At 37.1% G+C, this 17,793-nt stretch overlaps 2 protein-coding genes across 5 annotated transcripts; one reads left to right on the forward strand and one right to left on the reverse strand.

The window, feature by feature from the left end:
• Positions 1-64: 64 nt before the first annotated feature.
• Positions 65-4,403, reverse strand: LOC110857329. Of its 3 annotated transcripts, none has more exons than XM_035857862.1 (7): positions 4,264-4,403; positions 3,640-3,814; positions 3,348-3,499; positions 2,372-3,251; positions 1,004-1,394; positions 551-669; positions 65-483 (listed from the first exon to the last, which is right to left on the reverse strand). In XM_035857862.1, exons 4-7 carry the CDS (start codon positions 3,005-3,007, stop codon positions 373-375), a joined length of 1,257 nt encoding a protein of 418 aa, XP_035713755.1. In that variant the 5' UTR covers positions 3,008-3,251; positions 3,348-3,499; positions 3,640-3,814; positions 4,264-4,403; the 3' UTR covers positions 65-372. The 3 variants fall into 3 exon arrangements, with proteins under 3 accessions (XP_035713755.1, XP_035713756.1, XP_021961631.2); XM_035857863.1 differs by lacking the exon at positions 4,264-4,403 and adding an exon at positions 3,948-4,253; XM_022105939.2 differs by lacking the exon at positions 4,264-4,403 and having other exon boundaries at positions 2,372-3,130; positions 3,190-3,251; positions 3,640-4,253.
• A 337-nt stretch (positions 4,404-4,740) lies between these two features.
• On the forward strand, positions 4,741-14,025 carry LOC118438043. 2 transcript variants are annotated; one of them, XM_035857732.1, is made up of 6 exons: positions 4,741-4,870; positions 4,939-4,995; positions 10,921-11,111; positions 11,183-11,329; positions 11,416-11,619; positions 11,706-14,025. In XM_035857732.1, the coding sequence occupies exons 3-6, from the start codon at positions 10,944-10,946 to the stop codon at positions 13,008-13,010; spliced, it is 1,824 nt and encodes a 607-aa protein (XP_035713625.1). In that variant the 5' UTR covers positions 4,741-4,870; positions 4,939-4,995; positions 10,921-10,943; the 3' UTR covers positions 13,011-14,025. The 2 variants fall into 2 exon arrangements, with proteins under 2 accessions (XP_035713625.1, XP_035713624.1); XM_035857731.1 differs by having other exon boundaries at positions 4,741-4,995.
• Positions 14,026-17,793: the final 3,768 nt, after the last annotated feature.

Genomic DNA, 17,793 nt, shown 5'->3' on the forward strand with positions numbered 1-17,793 from the left:
AATATGAGAAAAATTTCTGCTGAAATATGTATGAAAAAAATTTCTGAAATTAATAATTTTTAAATTTTGTGCATACTGAGAAATATATAATTTTAATTTTTGTAACAGATGTATTTACATAAACCTATTGATAAATACAGGAAAATTAATCATTTTTCAATATTCTGGAATAAGCATCCCAAAAATGTTGATCGTCTTACTAAAACGGTTAATAAATTTCCAAAAATTTGGACGTATGTATGTATGTGACAGAAACTTTCGCTTATTTATTAAGAAATCAATCTAGTGTTGCTGCACACACACGTGTTACATGCACACATGTAAGAATGGGAAAAGCACAAGCTTTTAGTCCCGAAAATCCAGAGTCGGTTATTAATTACTAACCGATTTTGTTGGAAACACACCTCCCGAAAAATGAATGGGTGCACCACTTGCTTTAAAAATGGGTCGAATTCGTCCCCAAATTTCTGGGGTTTCCTGGAACTAAATTTATTGTAAAATTGAATATGGGAAAATCTATGTATAGTTTTATTGGTCGTGAGTTATGTACCTTATAACCAGAGATTTCCACCCTTTTAAAACCTCTACTATGCAAGATGAGATCGTCAATGCAGCGAGAAAAGTTCTCCTCCGTGACTTCCAAGTTCGAGAACAGGACACTTTTAACCCCTGAAATTTTCACGGCCCATAATTACTATTACATATAATCAATCAGGGGAAATTCTTAAATTGCGTAAGCCTCGAAAGCTTGCATAAGGTTTGAAAATTCCGGTGAGGTTTGAGCCAAGCTTTATATAACTTTTTTGTCGCTCTAAAATGCAACTATCTGATTTTGAAGTTTTTTTTGGAGAATTTAAATTTCTGTTACATAGGTACATTAAGGTAGAGGAGGGGGTTCAAAAAGTCGCTTTTTATTAGCGTTACGCAATTTATTTAAGAACGTCCCCTTAATAGAATTTGGAATCATTATTTACGCGCATATTTATTTTAACTGCACTCTTACCTTTCAAAACGGACATAGTTTTTAGGACATCAATCAGCACGGAGGATTTCATAAATTGGTAGAGGGTGGAACTTAAAGTAACTTTTTTGAGCTCAATCGTGAAATCGAATTCTTCCACCGAGGGAAATAAGTCGATCATGTTTCCCAAAAATTCCTTGTCCTTGCAAGCCAAGGAATGAATGGTCAACGCGAGATGTCGAACTCCTATGTGTCGGCTCCACAATTTTAGATGAGGTAAAAACGATGCTTCAGATCCATTGTGGAGCGAGAGGGTTTTTAATTTGGGAAAGTTGTTCTCATCAAACAAGTGACCAATTTGGTCCATTTTTATTCCACGGATGGAGAATGTGGTAAGTTTCGACATCACGGGAACATCCCAAACTGTTTGGATCTGCGATGCGTACGAAAAAGAGTTAGATATTTATTTAGTACTGATCAACAACATCAGGTATTGGGCAGATATATGTACGAGGGATCATCCAAAATTAAGTGGTCTTGCCTTGAAGGAGCAATATATTAGGGGTACTTGCTTTATGACTTTTCAGTATAGTCCCCTGCGAGGTCAACACACTTGGTCCGCTTGGATTTCAAAGACTCTATCCCGCTTTTATTATTGGTTTTATAAACAAAAAGACAGAACTGCTGCTTTCACCTCATCAATAGTTGAAACTCTCCTCCACCTGAGGTTTTTTTTAATGTCGAAACATTTAGATAGTGGTCACTAGAGGTGTAGACTGGATAAAATAATTCTGTCATCTTTTGGCCTAAAATGGCACCCCATAAAATTTTGGATGCGTAACCTGGAAAGTTGTGTAAACGACGCGATTTTTTACTCGTCGTTTCTCCACAACGATCTCCTCGGATCGGCCAAGGCCGTAAATTTTTAACCTATGATATCCAAGATACATGCATACATATGGGTTTATCTTCCACACCAACTGAAAAAGTGGGGCAACATGACCCCTCTTCAAGGCGAAACCAATTATCTTGGATGATCCCTCGTATATACAAGTATACACATATGTACTCTAATTCTGTGGGGCCGACTTACTCACAACAGCCTTCGTACATTGAGCATGAAAAGATAACCCGCGAAATTTCGCAAAGCTAGTTTTCAAATCAACACAGTCCATGACTTCGACCTGTTGAATTATTTTGCAAAAAATATTTATCAAACTCCATCAAAAAAGATGGAACTAAAATAAAACTAAAACTAAAATAAAATAGGGTGTACATCAGTTTGCATAGCTTTGCGAAATCACATTTTTACATATCCCAGCACAACCCAAACTTTGTAAATTTGCGAAATGCCGTTGTGATGAGTACTTATGTATGTAAATAAATACCTCGAAATATCTACGCACTTACCCGCTTTTTGCCAACATCATCGGTACAGTCCGACAATTCCAGCTCGATTAAGGAATCCTTGACCGGTGTCAGCATCTCGGTCACATTGTCCAAATTGAGGTCACGAACATTGTTCCTAGCGATGAATTTATATTTCAAAACTTTCAGGCTTCTGCATCCCCCCAAATCTGGATAGAAAGACCCTGTGACTTCCAAAGTGGTCAAATTGGGGGCAGACTCGATCCAGATTTTGTACAGGGATTTAAATTTGGTAGTGATTGGAAAGGGTTGCCTAATAAACAATCTCATCCAGGTCAAGTCAGGTTGAGGGGGAAGTTTTTGAACCGCCGGGAAAGGGTTTTTGTCGAAACTATTGTGTTCACACGTGTTAACGATTTGAAAGCGTTGGATTTTTGTGGAGCCCAACAGACTCATTCCTTTCAAGAAGACTGGAACGAATTCCTTCCGGCTAACGAAAAGTTTAATTTCACGAGTTAATGGACCCACATGGGTGAACGCTTTTGCAACAACGTCAGCCTTCTTTTCAGACGGAATGGACGGGTGGAATCTGTGGTCCGAGATGATGATGCACTGGAGCAGTTTATTGTTGATAGAGGCATCTATTCCTAAGTTGAAGTAATAATAGCGATAAAACATGTTGACATGGATATAACTCCGTTTTCCTAAGAAAGTAGCGCCAAAGTCGGCCCACTCCTGGCAAACTAGCCGAAAATTCTTCAAATCGAGAAGGTCGAGTTTGGCCAAGATGAGGTCGAGGATCTGGGATAAAAAGGAAAAATTACTGCGTTGAAAGAATCCACTATTAGTGATAAGCTGACCAACGGATTCCTCAAAACTTTTGATGTGGCGTTGTCAACGTCGGCAAAAGCTTTTTCTGAGTCTGGAATTAAACGGAGTGAATTTATAAAATGAGTATCTCTAATAATACATAAATAAAGCCTTCATTTTTTCGACAGGGTTATAAATATGTATTTACTTATATAGGTTGCGGCGTTTACAACAGTTTGCTAAGATCCGTGATGGAGTTGACGTGAACTTCACGCTGTGCTGATTTGTATCGCTAAAATCTTTGACCATGTTGTCAAGTAAATGCTTCATCCTCATTGTCTGTGTGACGTTTAAACCACCCTGTATAAAAAAGGACGCAAAATCCATGCAAATTAAGCAAAAGTGTATTACATAATCGTGTACTACATAATCGCGTACTAAATTCAGACTTATTTATTTAGAGGTTAATAAAGAGCTAGCTCCAGCCCAATTTAACGAACCTTTTGACCAGCATTACTACGAATTACGGCTTCTCGCTCCCATTCTGAGGCATTCTGACGGAAAAAAACACCAGCACCACACCCACTCGTAGGGTTTGTTCCATTCAAAATATACAGGGCCCCATCCTGCATCTGAGTTTCGATCGTATCAAATTTTTCTTCCGTTTTCTTGCAACTGGAAATATGTAAATGAGCACAAGTCTTAACAAAAAGTCGCCACACATATGTAATTAGATAAGCAAACTTGTCTAGTGCGCTTATTCTACACTGCAATTTTAGCATTAACAATTGCAAAATAAAAAATTTACAGATCATTCTTAATAATAAAATACGTAAAAGAATGATGAAACGTTAAAATATTCGACAAGTATGTACGAGAATATGTGTTTCCTTGACTAAACTTAAAACTGAAATAGCACGGCTTTCGAAGATGATTGGAATCTTTAATTGCGACTGAATTATACAACTGAAGAGTGTTTTTCAACATGTGGGTCAGAAATACATAGATATTTATAACAGCCTAAACACGCTTATCATTTTTGGTGATGCGACTAATCCGAGTAAATCCTGTGAATAGATAAATAAATAATTACGATTTGTATGTTCAATGTCAATTGTTCTTACTGCACAATGACGAGCCTGACATGTTAAATTTTCTAAAAATGCTCATTAGTCGGTGATAATCCGATGGGAAAATTATAAGTTAGATATTTATGCCCGTCCAATGTAATACTGGAGTGAACACATCCATACAATCTAAAGATTGCATACCATGCATTAAGCATGGTGCGAGCAGTGATGCGACTCATCGAGGTAAATATTGTGCATGCGTAAATTACCATGATTTCATGCTTAACGTCGTTGGGCTTACCTGCATGTGATACACTTGATGCCTATGATTGCATATGATTTATCTGCTCGGTACGTTTGGCCATGCCCGTTCAATGTATGTAATAATGCAGTATTTATAAAGACTTATCATAAATAATATCGTGTATATGTATATGAATTTGATCATAAAACTAGGCATGATGATAATCAGACATCTCGCCAGTACTGGCGTGAATGCATACATATGTACATATTTACATATGATGTATTGTATTGTACAGTTAGTTAGTAGATAATAATTCAATGTTTAATGCATATGTACCTATTATTGACACATGAGTTGAAAATTATTTTGTGACTTGACTCGGTGTGTAACATCGTCGTAATTAAATATCGCAGTGTAATTCTGTTTGATTAATGCTTAAAAAACCTAAAACCATCCAGTAATTGGGATTTAATTTGATTTAGATATCGACTTCAGCTGGGGCAGCGTAACATCGAAGGTCACCTTGCATCAATTTCTAGGTAATTAACAACTGCTGTCGTTCTTAAAGTACCGTTAAGAGAATGTACTATAATAATATCTATGTTCACGTGGCTACACTTTCCCCGAACGGGAAAGTGGAGGCACGTACATATATGCACCGATCCGGTATTGGATCGTGGACTTGTACTTTGACCACCTTACAATAAAGATCTCTTCCACTCTCACAAGTCCCTTTGGGAGTAACATTCTTTCCCATCGTAATTACACACATCTCATACATCCATCCTTCAGAGCCACATACATAATACATAAATACATATAATACACATACCACCACCCAAGCAATACATTTAATTATTTAATTATTTTGTAAATCATAACTGGTGACTCCGATGGTCCTGGGATTCCAAATGATCCCCCAGGTAACCGCACCCACAATCTCGGACAAACAAGAAAACCGTTGTATTCTAACTAATTCCCGCCCTTCCAAACCCAGTTAAATTTTACATTAAGTAAATCTCGCCATAAACCCAGACATCTGCAGTGCGGACATCAAAGGTCGGCGCCCCAACATTCAGTACCTACTTTGCGGACGACGGTGTTACCTAGCAACAACCATATAAACAGGACTACACCATTGACGCGACGTTCATTTAAGTTACCCAACCGACCCCCCGATATACCTCCCAAATTCGCACGTCATCACAACAAGTGAAAGCATCCCGATTTACAACATCACGCGAAAAAGATTATCAACGCTAACCTTCCCCGTGCTCGCGTAATACATAGGTTATTACAAATATCGACAGAATGCAAATTCCCTCAATACAAAGTGCTTATTCCTAACGCAAGACACAACAGAGTACCCGGTCAAGCTTACGTAAATTCTCCCCCATGTTAAACCTGGAGCCCATTTACCCGGGTTTTCAACTCTTCCTTCCCACCCAACACCACACCACCCAGATAACAATTCGCTCTGAACTCTCTTATGTTTCGATATTACATTCGCTTTGATATCGATATCGAATTCGTCTCGAATTTCCAACTTTCGAGATAAATTCGAGGAGATATCGAAGGGAAATGTCCGCCGATTCGACAGGGAATCGATGGAGAATCGTATATCGATTTCGCCGGTAAGTCTTCGCGATTTCGTCTTGAATTCGATGAACATGTAAGAGTTTATAACGATTTCTAAACGAATTCAATGCGACTTCTCCACGAATTTAATGCGACTTCTATACGAATTCACTGCGAATTAAGTAATAAATCGATACGATTTCTCCTATATTTCGAGTTAACCCAGCTTATAGTTTATTTTATTTATTCTAAATATTATGTAATATACATAACTGTTTCTATTAAAATAGACATAAGTTGAATAATCAGATGACCCTGGTAGTGAAATTGGCCGCGATGTTAAGTCACTTCCTATTGAAAATATACTAATGTTATTCCCAAAATCTTTTGCAACAGTTATTATCGATAGTATATATTTGTACCTCATACGCTTCCCAACTCTATCTGCGACTTTCTTAAGAGATTTTTGTATTTCTTCGTCAACTGTGCCCTCGTGTGTATGATTTGGAGTCCTAGGGTGAGCTGCTACCGCATCTGAGATTAACATATTTTTAAAATGTTTTAGAGTGTTGCATAATGAGATTGCATTATGAGGAATTTTAAATTCAAGGGACCAATTTTGGATACTATGTCTAATATCAAAAATATCAATTTCACCTTCACTTTCTGAGCTAATAGTTTCAGCTGAACTTACTTCTGACTTCAATTTCTTCCAGATCTTCCTCGAACACTTGTTCTGAATAAATGTTTTCCCTTTCGGCCTGGACTAGGTCACTATTTAAATTTTCCTCGAAAATTTCACTTGGTGTTTTTACAAGTCTTCTTTTGTAGCGAGCACTCAACTGAAAAAGTCGTCTCCTTCCCATGAGGATAGATTTGAATGTGGCAGCTAAAATTACTTAAAAATACAATAACAGCGTGAAAGAGAGAAATCACAGTGAATTCTCTAAGAATTATTTACGAATTCGAGATTCAAGGCGAACAGTTTATAGTCTCCTATTCCTGTAAGAATAATTCCTATCGAAATCGGGGAGAATTCCTCACTACAATAACAGCGAATTCGTTTAAGAATTCATAGTGAAGTCGTTTCGAATTCGATAGAAGAATTCTCTGAGAATTCGAGTCTAATTCATTACGAATTCTGAAATGAGCGTAATATCGAATTTAGATACGAATAATTACCGAATTCGATGCGAATTCGATACGAGAATAATAACGAAATCTTAGAGAATTCGAGTTCTCTGTTTTAACGCGACATTCTCTGCGAATTCTCTAAGCGAATTCATAGCGACCTGTTATCTGGGCACTCTCATGAATTCTCGTCACCATTCCCTGGTTACCTGGTTACGGCTCTCTCCACAACGTCCCGTTTAAACTTATTACAGCTTTCTCCCACGTCAAACCGTCATGCGAAAATACCCCGTCCTCAGAATCAACCCCATTTATAATAACAAAATATTTACCACAGAGGACAGCGAGCAGGGATGGAGTTAAAACAAATTTAATTATATGGAGTCGAGCTACTCAACTTGCCACCCTTGTGACGACAAGTAGTGACAAGGTCCATCAGTCAGTAAGGTTGCTGTGTCACCAATAAACTGCTCACCTCTGCTTTCTGTTAGAACACCGGATCCTTAAAGTTCTTCAGAATTCAGACGTGGATGGGCGGACGGATTTATGAAGTCTCCGATAAAGAATGAACAGAAGAAGAAATATAGTGCCCCACCCATTGAACTCATCAACCCATAATTATCAATAATTCCCCCCTACCCGCCCCATTCCATCTCCCAACCTTTAATATAATATTATATATAAATACTAGCGAGTAGACTGCTTTTGTTACTTTATCATTATTTTGTAAAATCTCCCATCATCGTTCTCCCACCCCGATTAGATATAGATTATATAAGTCAAACCCATAATGTGCCACCCCGTCACACCCACATAATTCCCCCCGGAAGAAAACCTATACCCCAAATACCACAAGGAATAAATTCCCCTAGGAAGAAAACCAATGGCTAAACTACGCCCCTGAAGCAACCATTGATTATACCCCCCATTTCCTCATGTATCCCCGCTGAGTACGCTCCGATAACCTTCCCCTATGACGATAGGACAAGAGGACCCATAAATCGCAACGTTTAATCTCCTTCTCTGTTTTCCACGCAAGCTCACACCCACTTAAGAATCTATTCCAAACATGTATTACTGGATATGGAAGAAAGTCTACAACCCAAAATCCACACCACATCGATAATAATATTCATAATACGATTATTCATAATACGAGAGAAAACCCATCCAGGCCTACAATTCCTACAAATTGGTTGCGATTCAAGTCCAAATGCTGTTAAACCCCTCCTCGACGACGATCAGAAAAACGGCTCTACATGAGATACACACGCTTTTATGTACGCATAAGTGTGTCTCATTTTGTGTGTAATTTTAATATTAGACGAAAATTGTATAAGACTCTTGTATTTAAATGATTATTTCATGTTATAATTTTAAACACTAATTATACTATGGAATAATTAGATATCAAATTTTAAATATATTCAAATTTCTTATCATTATAGCAATTTCAAATTTATACTGATAATTTAAATTTCAGATTATTATATTAAATGTCACTGTATAAATTATATTATATTCCAATATTGCACATATTTAAATATTTATGCACTGCTTAAGTATTTAACATAAATTAATAACCACTAGACCTATGTAACTTTGTATGTGAAAACTTGGTTGTATTATCTTTTCAGGCTCTCAGAGCTAAACTCAGACTATGTAAATCTCATATAATTAAATGTCCTTATACATTTCGGTTTAAGTAACAATGCTCAGTTTCTTATGAATTGAACTCGAGTGGTGCGAGTTCTACTTTGGTGGATTGTACACACACCATAGTAGACCAATTACCACCAGTTATTACTATATTTCAATTGACCATAATTTCCGCGAATCAGTAATTATCAACACCACATTTTCAAGCTTCGTAATGTAGACATAACTTAGTTCATTTGGACAAAAGCAGTTGACAGTGGAAGTCAACTAGGAAAGGAAAAAGCCGTTAAGAGAATGTACTATAATAATACCTATGTTCACGTGGCTACACTTTCCCCGAACGGGAAAGTGGAGGCACGTACATATATGCACCGATCCGGTATTGGATCGTGGACTTGTACTTTGACCACCTTACAATAAAGATCTCTTCCACTCTCACAAGTCCCTTTGGGAGTAACATTCTTTCCCATCGTAATTACACACATCTCATACATCCATCCTTCAGAGCCACATACATAATACATAAATACATATAATACACATACCAACACCCAACCAATACATTTAATTATTTAATTATTTTGTAAATCATAACTGTACTCATGTAAATATGTAAGGTTGACAATCCTTAATCCTCACTGCAGTTTTGGTCATGTGGACGGATGTCGTGCACGGCTACATATTTTCAAGATGGAAAATTGGCTTTCGTTTTTTGCATAATGTATCTCCAGCTCAGGTATTATAAAAGTGATAGTTGAATCCCGTTCGAGTCACAATACTTTTTTTAGAAAAATAAAAACCCAAAATTGTTATTTTACTGAGGGTTAGGCGAGATTATAGAACCTGTCGCTATTTGCCCATATACGCTAAACAATGGCGCTAATTCCAAATATTCGAAACTTTTCTGGAAGCTTGGTTCAAGCTGCGCCGTGACTCAAAAGCTCAATTTCGAAATTTTGAAAACGGGTCCAAAATTTGACCCCAAAGAGCTCCATGCTGCTAAAACAGTTTGCCAAGCAATAATGACGCACAAAAAAATACTAAACCAACTCCAGGATGAAAACATTGTCATTTCTAATGGCCCAATGTCTAAAATAAAGGATTCAGTTTAAAAAAGGAACCAGGCTAGAAATTTGACGGCGCTACATCCGTCGAACGCATGCTCCCCGGACTGTAAGAAACCCGACGCACGTGAGAAAAATTGATATGGACAAGGCAATAATTTTTTTATCAATCCAAAATCAACTGGCCACGAAGTGTCAGGTCCCTGGGCGCACACTGAACTGAATTATTCACCAAGATATGCACAACTTCAGCGAGGATCAGAAGATATGAGGTCGACGCGAAACTTTTTCTCTGACAACGCTCGGATTACTACCCAGTTCGCAGCCATTCTTTTTTTAATATTCAGAATTTAAATTATTTTGCATAAAGATAAACTAGTTACGTCCGGTTATGCGCCTCCAGTGCTTTAATTCTGATTTGAAACTTCAGATCGACACTTTTTTCAAATGGACATAAAATTTTTTTATGCATTTTGCAAACTTTTAGATGAACAGTGGTTCAAAGAAAATCTGCTGCCGGCTTTAAAAGCCCGGATTTTTGGTAATGATAACTTCATACCTCATGAGAAAAGGATGACGAATACGATGAAATCATTCAAAATATCCAGCAACGAATATTTCGCCCAAAAAATGGTAGTTTTCGAGAGGTTCTATAATCTCGCCTGACCCTCAGTATAATGCATGAAAAAATGAATGCATCAAAGAGTAATAAAACAGGGTTTGTAAGGAATAAATAAAAAATTAAACGTTATAAAAAACCGTCATAAGTCGTAAGCAATATCGTTTGGTTTTAATTTTTCCAATAAGATTTACTACGATTCGAACGATTCCAAGTGTTGTCATTTATATATACACACATTATGCAAAGTACCAATCCAATCCAATTTTCTGTATCAAATTAAAAAAAACTAGCCCTGCTCGATATGCAATTATGGTGGACATCGGGATCCCGTGTCCAAGTAGAATAAGTGCATCCAACAGGCCTGTTTAACTAAATATTAATTTGCAGTACGATCTTTTGTTCCAAATTAGACGCTATTAACTAACCCACTCGGATGAAAATGGAAGAAGAACTTCTTTACATAAAACATGAGACGTGTCACGGGGCCCTGTTAAGTTTGGGGAGAACCCGCGCCACGAGTGGGTGTGGGGCTTGGGCTTGTTTGTGTAGTTCCATTGAATGGGAGCAGGACGCCGTAATTCTTAATAATGCTGGTCAAAAGGTTAGCTAAATTTGCATGCGAGAACAAAACTTTCTCCAAATATCTGAATAAACAATTCTGCATTTATGTAGTGCACGATTGGATCTGGCCAAAATTTGAATAGCTTCAATCCGGAAAAACATGGAGAGTTTCTCACATTTCCGAACAAAGCGGACATTGCTGATCAACATTTCCAAATTGAATGTGATCCATATGGATCATTTTGTCTGCGTAGATTCGTGAGTCTAATTAAATAAGAGTTAATCAGGTTAATGACAATATGCAAATTTTAACAAATTTAGCAAATTTTAGCAAATTTTAACAGGGATGGCAAAATATTTTTCTCAATGGATATCTAATTCAAAACTACCCAGTCGAGTTGGAGTTTGGAGATATTTTTTACTTTTCGCCAATTTTTCCACAATGTTGGGACTCATTCTTAATTCCCATCGTCAAGAATAAAGACTGGAAGAGGTTATTGTATCGTAAAAATCGAGCGGGAAAAGAATACGTCGTATTCAAATTTGCGGTGAGTTACGGAGTTAATCCAGTAATTTAACTGGCCCATTATAAACAATTTTAAAATTTCGGATGATTATAAAATATTTAACACAGAGACTGGGGCTAGGCCACCGAGTAAAGCGCAAGTTAGATTTTTATAATCAATCGTCACCAACTTATCCGGCCATTTTTGAAAACCATGTCATCCTCACAAACATATTTGAGCACGTGGTCAATACAAAAATTTCATGGAAACAAGCCGACCTCTTGAGCTGTCGCCTCGTCTCGAAAACATGGAACGACTCGGCTCGACTCGTCCTACAGAAAAATTTCGTCATGAAATTTCGCATAATTACAGACGGACTGATCACTAACCCCAACTACCTCTGGAAGAAATTTTACTCGAAAATACAACACATGAATGAGCTGAAATTTGACGCGATGAATATTGAAATCTCGCAAATGAATGCCATTTGGACCACTATTCATGCTTTAGACTTGGACATAGAAGTAATAAAATTCAACCAGGATTTCTCACAGTTTATAAACCAATCAAATTTCCACCCTCTCAAAGTTCTCACCATGAATATAGAGTATTTGCCACCTACTTCTGTCCTTCTCTCTAAATTTTGCCATTCCCTGGAAGAAATCGACATCCTGCTTAACATGAGTTGGATTAATGATGAAAAACCCTTAAATAAATCAATATTTCCGGAAGATCTTATCTTTCCAAACTTGAAAAAGCTTACGCTTGGAATCTACAAACGTGAACCAGACGACTTTGAGAAAATCTCGGATTCAAAATCTCTCGCAAAACTGCTACAAGCCTCGGCCAGAATTGAGGAGCTCATAGTGACGAATTTTTCTAAACTTCAGATAGACTTTGACGCCTTTAAATATTTAAGGAAAATAACAATTTCCGGACGGTATGGTTACCGTGGGGAAACGTTTAATTTAGACGACCTTCTCACCCAACTCGTGACCTTACCGGAAGGTCAACTACGCTACTTCAAAATCGCCGTTGAAATGGTTCTTAGGGAAACGACACCAGAAGAAACACTGATATGTCTTCTTCAAAGGCAGCGCCAAAGATTGGAAAATTTGTATCTTTCATTAAACTCTTCACCGCAGCTGAAACTTATAAAACTGCCGAGATGCATGCCAAATTTGAAAAAGTTATGGATAAGTGCGGATTACGATAGGGCGACTGGGTCGGGTTCTTCATGGGGGCTTAAATTAGGCGCTCAGTTGGCGAAAGAGGGTGTGAATTTTATAGCTTCGTCTGAAATATTAGAAACGCTTAGGGTTGTACGCGAAGGGGCGAAATGTAATCGAGAATCGTGTCGTACTTGTAGCGATTCCTTGGTGTATGGAGAATGCCGTCAAAATAATTTTGGAAACGGAAAACATTTGGGATAGGAATTGGTTTTTGCGCGAGTTTTTGTTGTGAAAATTAGTTCTTTGACTGATGAATAAATACTTGTGTATGAATTATACTACACGGGAAACTACCCAGTGTACTGTGCAGGTCAGAGTTGAGTCGGTCGAACATTTTTTGGGATCCATCCGAAAAAACAATCCGAATGTTTTGTTTGAAAATATCTAAACCGAGCCGAATTATTCGGCTCGCATGGATATGTACTTTATCCAAAATTCAGATATCCACTCTGGTGCAGGCTAAGCTACATAAATTCATCCAAAAACTCTTTTGACAAATTTACATACAGGTTAAAACAAGTTTTCTTTTAGCATCACCCACAGTTGCTTTGGAATCAAATCGAAACAAAATTTTTCCAAATAATTCAGTTCCTTGTAATATATAATTCCTCAAAATTCTCGGAAAGGATTAAACACAAAAAATAAATGTTCGGAGGATGCTATGTAATTGTTCAAGTTCATACATATAAATACCATGTACTACAGTCCCACCCTTTATGAACGACCCATGCACACTCCCTTTTACATATGTGCATATATCCCTTCAGCATATACATGTTACGTATGACTTCCGTTACTCAATTCAATCCATTTCAATTAAATAATTCAGCATAACAATGGTTTTATTAACCGCTTTGCAACAAATGTGAATGGCTTAAAATTATGTGTAAAATTAAATGTACAATTTGCCAGATTTATTTCTTAACTTCAATACGCATTTTCTCCCGATACCTACACTACGTTGCTTCTTACATTAACGTACATAATACAGTTAGTACATACATACATATAATGTAGATACGAGAAAATAGGCAAGAAAGCCTTGTTTTATCTTTCTCGCATTAACACGGGCTGAATAAATGGTCTACTGTTCCATATACACCACGAAATTCATGCCGTTTAGTACAAAATCTATTGAGAAGATACATAATTGTAAAATATATGCCCGTTGTCATTACATACTGGAATAAAAAATGATCAATTCTTCGACAATGAGTAAATTGTCTCCATCAGGAGTTCTTGTGGTTAAGATATTTATTTACAGTAAAATATCATATGTTCATATTTTTATAATCGTATTTATTAGTGTGCTTCGCAAACTATGTACATAATCTAAATCCTACGATATTGGTGCAGATAACTCCAAATATATAGAAACATATATAATTTGCATCGCACAATCAACTAATATATAATTTTGTGCTTAATGTATGAGTGAGCCGCTGTCCATTGCTTATGTAAAGCTTTACATATGAGATGTTAAGTATAACATGGGACATGAGATACGGACCTTTGCGTTACATTAGTTATGTACCTCCCCTGACCTGAAATACTACACGAATAATAATAAGGTTTTAATTTTTCGCATTGTATTTAATTTTGTAACGGTCAAATAGACCCAGTTCCTTAACGTGTTGCAAATCTTTTCGCAAAACGTCCCATGAATTTGGAATGGATCCTGGATAAACTTGCAGCCTTCCATGATTTTTAACAATTCTGAAAATTAAGACTCAAAATTGGGAAAATTTTCAAAATGCGGTATTACTGAAATTAGATCACGTGTATTGACGTTGATATACTTACTGTTACCACTGCTTTGAAATCCGGGGGTTTATATTACATCGCAGAGTTTGAACACGCCGTTTTTAGAATTAGGTTAAAAAGTCTGGATTAGCAAGTATAAGGAAAAAATCTACACTCTTAGCAAACCGGTGTTAAAATCCTCAAAAAATCATAACTACTCGATTGTGTTAACGAACATCACGGACACGGAGATAATATTGTCTCCAAAATTGTATCCCCGCATATGGAAGGTTAACACCGTTAATATTAACGCAGTCCACATCCTGCAGTACTAAATTCAACACGCTACGGAGTAAAAGCGTAACCCTAATATATTGAAATTAACACCCATTTAACATCAGAGCGGAATTGGATCTTCTCCGTCAAGCGTGACAATATTTAACACTGAGCGGAAACAAATTCAATTCTGTCGGTGAGGACTTCATTACAAAAATGTAACAAACTCGCACTCCTCTCGGCCCGGCAAGCTCAACTTTTTAGCTTGCTTTCTGAACCGCAAGCAGCGACGTGGAGAAAAATTAGTCCGAGTTTGAAGAAATTAATTGTCTCTCCAACTAATTCTCTGAATTTCATCGGAACATGTAAGTTTACTAATTCTCGACTTAAATCTTTATGTAATTAAATAGTTTTTATTCACAGGTAAGTATTTTTAATAAAATAAATTTAAAATAAATCTAGTGGATGCGATCGTGCTGAAAGGCAATTGATGCCGAAGTCCTTCTCAAGCAACATAAAATCCCTGATGTCAATTTCCTGGTGAAAAGCGAAATTTTTGAGGTCACGCTGGACTCTCCATATGTGGTAAATTATTTTAATTGTTCTTTTGTATTAAAAGGTGAAAATATTTTCTTTCTAAGTCAAACTTTAAAAATATATCGGATGAGTTAAGTATGTCGGTAATTTTTAATAGTCATTTATTCCATGTATGTATATAGATGGAACACCAATTATCCAGTTTCTACATTGTTTGCCACCGTCTAATCTTGCCGCTAGCAGCTCAGACCTTGGCGGAAGCAATTTAAGATGACCCACAAAGATAAACAACTCTACAGACAGCCGAAAAACATTTTCAACAGTAGAGAATTAAGTTATTCACTAGTAAACGTAAAAATGTTTGTTGTCCAGAGTGTAAAGAAATTGTATTTACCACAATTAGGATATGGTACCGAAATTTATTAGTTTGTTTTGGAATGGGGCCGAGTTATTCAAATTTTGGGATAATATCTGATTTTATAATTGTACTCGCTATTGCGAGTTAATTGATTTTAATGACTTTTTAATACACGATTGTATGTATTGAGTTATCACAAAACTGAGTAATTTATGGCATTTATGTATGCACATACGGAGGCTCCGCCGCTAACACGTGAACGTTTATGACCTTCAATTACTGGTTGAACGGCTTGGAGTGCAGGTCCCGAACATTTTTTATGTGAAAGCCCTTTTCTCGAGCTACAAGTCGGTATCGGCGATTTCAACTTTTGTACACTGATTTGACCATGGCGAAGTCAACTTTAGACCACTCGTCTCCCATAACTTTCCAAACTCCGTCGAAAGTTTTTGGGTGGCGGAGAAAAGATTTTGTTTCAGATATCCAAAGCCGAATAAATACATGGGACTTACATAGAGTGACTTAACAGGCATTTCACTATTTGAGATGATTGTTATCCCGAGTCTAGCTTTCAGGTCCTTGGCGTAATCCTGGGTCAAAAGGGCGGTGTGTGATGACGCTGCGTCGTGATGAACTATCAATTTTTTTGTGTCCTTGCCATATGGTTTTGGGACATGAATCTCCAAAAGCGGTTTTAAAACAAAGTCAATATAGTACTTCGCAGTTACCTTCACTTTTTGAGAAACTTTGATAAGTGGGAGGACACCACGACCAGATAATGCACTAACCACTATGAACTTGTTGCAAAAGTTTTCCGTGTGCGGGATGGTCAATCTTCTGGAATTATTTTCTTCTTTGGTTGTACAGTAAATTTTTCTCTGACCGTTGGTATCTTTAAAGAAAATAATTCTTCATCTAACGACACTAAAAAGTCACTTTTATCTTTTGTCAGGTAATTCATATAAAATTTTTTGCAGGTCAGACGACGATTTTTTTATGCTTCTCAGTCAGCTGTTGGACTCGGATTTTTCTTCTTTTTTGCTTCTGCAAAATTTTAATTGCTCGTCGCACACTAATCTATGACACTTTGGTTAGACGTGCCACTGCTCTCTGGGGTGGTGAGTTGCCCTTAGAGGTCAATAGGTCAATTTTCTTAAGCACTGGCCGAATTAGCACTTTTCGGACTCGGGTTTGAGGCATGATGGTTGTCCTTTGGTACGAGCTTGTCGTTGTTGACCTTCATTTATCAGTACCCTATGTATCCCTGTTTTCGAAACTTGTTGTCCTTGAGTTTTGAAGTAGTTGATTACACTCTAAATAAATTTGATTAAAATTTACTCAAGGTTGAGTAAAATTTGCGATGACACAACTGGTTGAGTAAAATTTACACCATGAAAGTTAGAATTTATCCAACGTTGTGGAATTTTAGCTCAACCTTGAGTAAATTTTACCTTCGTCGAGTAAATTTTGCACAACCAGTTGTGTCATCGCAAATTTTACTCAACTTTATTTGGAGTGTATGTCTGTGTACGAAGAATTAAGTTTGGAAAGTGTTTTTATGGTACCCTCTTACTCTAAGGTCAATGGTAGGGTCATTTTTGAATCTAGAGAGCTAATTTTTTGCTCAGCCCTAGTCAACAATCACATGTCGCTATGCTCAAAATTTGGAACCGAAACTCCAACCCGTTTCGGAGCAATTCAAGAGTGACCGCGTTCACATGTTAGTAGCGGATCCTGTATGTAAGTATGTACTTACTTAAAAATATTTATATATGAAATATGTAGATTGTATTTACATAGTCCGACCATAAGTTCCCGTGAATGCATTTCCGGTGATAAAGCCCAAAGTATTAGAGCTTTCTGATAGAAATTTTTGTGGATGAACAAGGTATTAATCTTGTTTAGAAATCATAACTTCGTTTTCACAATTTCCTCCACGGGCTTGTACAAGACATAAGTCGTGGCGAAAACTGCTCGATCGCGGCACGCACGGATTTCCTGGGAAAAGCGCCAGATCTTCAGTAAGTGCGACCTCAGCCCTTCCACACTTGGGTGAAATTTAGAGCATAC

This window comes from Folsomia candida, unplaced genomic scaffold, assembly GCF_002217175.1.
Source record: "Folsomia candida strain VU population unplaced genomic scaffold, ASM221717v1 Fcan01_Sc018, whole genome shotgun sequence".
In the NCBI taxonomy this organism is placed as follows: domain Eukaryota; kingdom Metazoa; phylum Arthropoda; class Collembola; order Entomobryomorpha; family Isotomidae; genus Folsomia; species Folsomia candida.

Coding starts and splice junctions, on each gene's coding strand:
- LOC118438043 (XM_035857731.1), top strand. CDS start 10,944: ATGAAAATGGAAGAAGAACTTCTTTACATAAAACATGAGACGTGTCAC. Junction 11,112..11,182: donor TTAATAATGCTGGTCAAAAG/GTTAGCTAAATT, acceptor GCATTTATGTAG/TGCACGATTGGATCTGGCCA. Junction 11,330..11,415: donor CATTTTGTCTGCGTAGATTC/GTGAGTCTAATT, acceptor AAATTTTAACAG/GGATGGCAAAATATTTTTCT.
- LOC110857329 (XM_035857862.1), bottom strand. CDS start 3,007: ATGTTTTATCGCTATTATTACTTCAACTTAGGAATAGATGCCTCTATC. Junction 1,395..2,371: donor ATGATGTTGGCAAAAAGCGG/GTAAGTGCGTAG, acceptor TACGCATCGCAG/ATCCAAACAGTTTGGGATGT. Junction 484..550: donor TGGAAATCTCTGGTTATAAG/GTACATAACTCA, acceptor CAATAAATTTAG/TTCCAGGAAACCCCAGAAAT.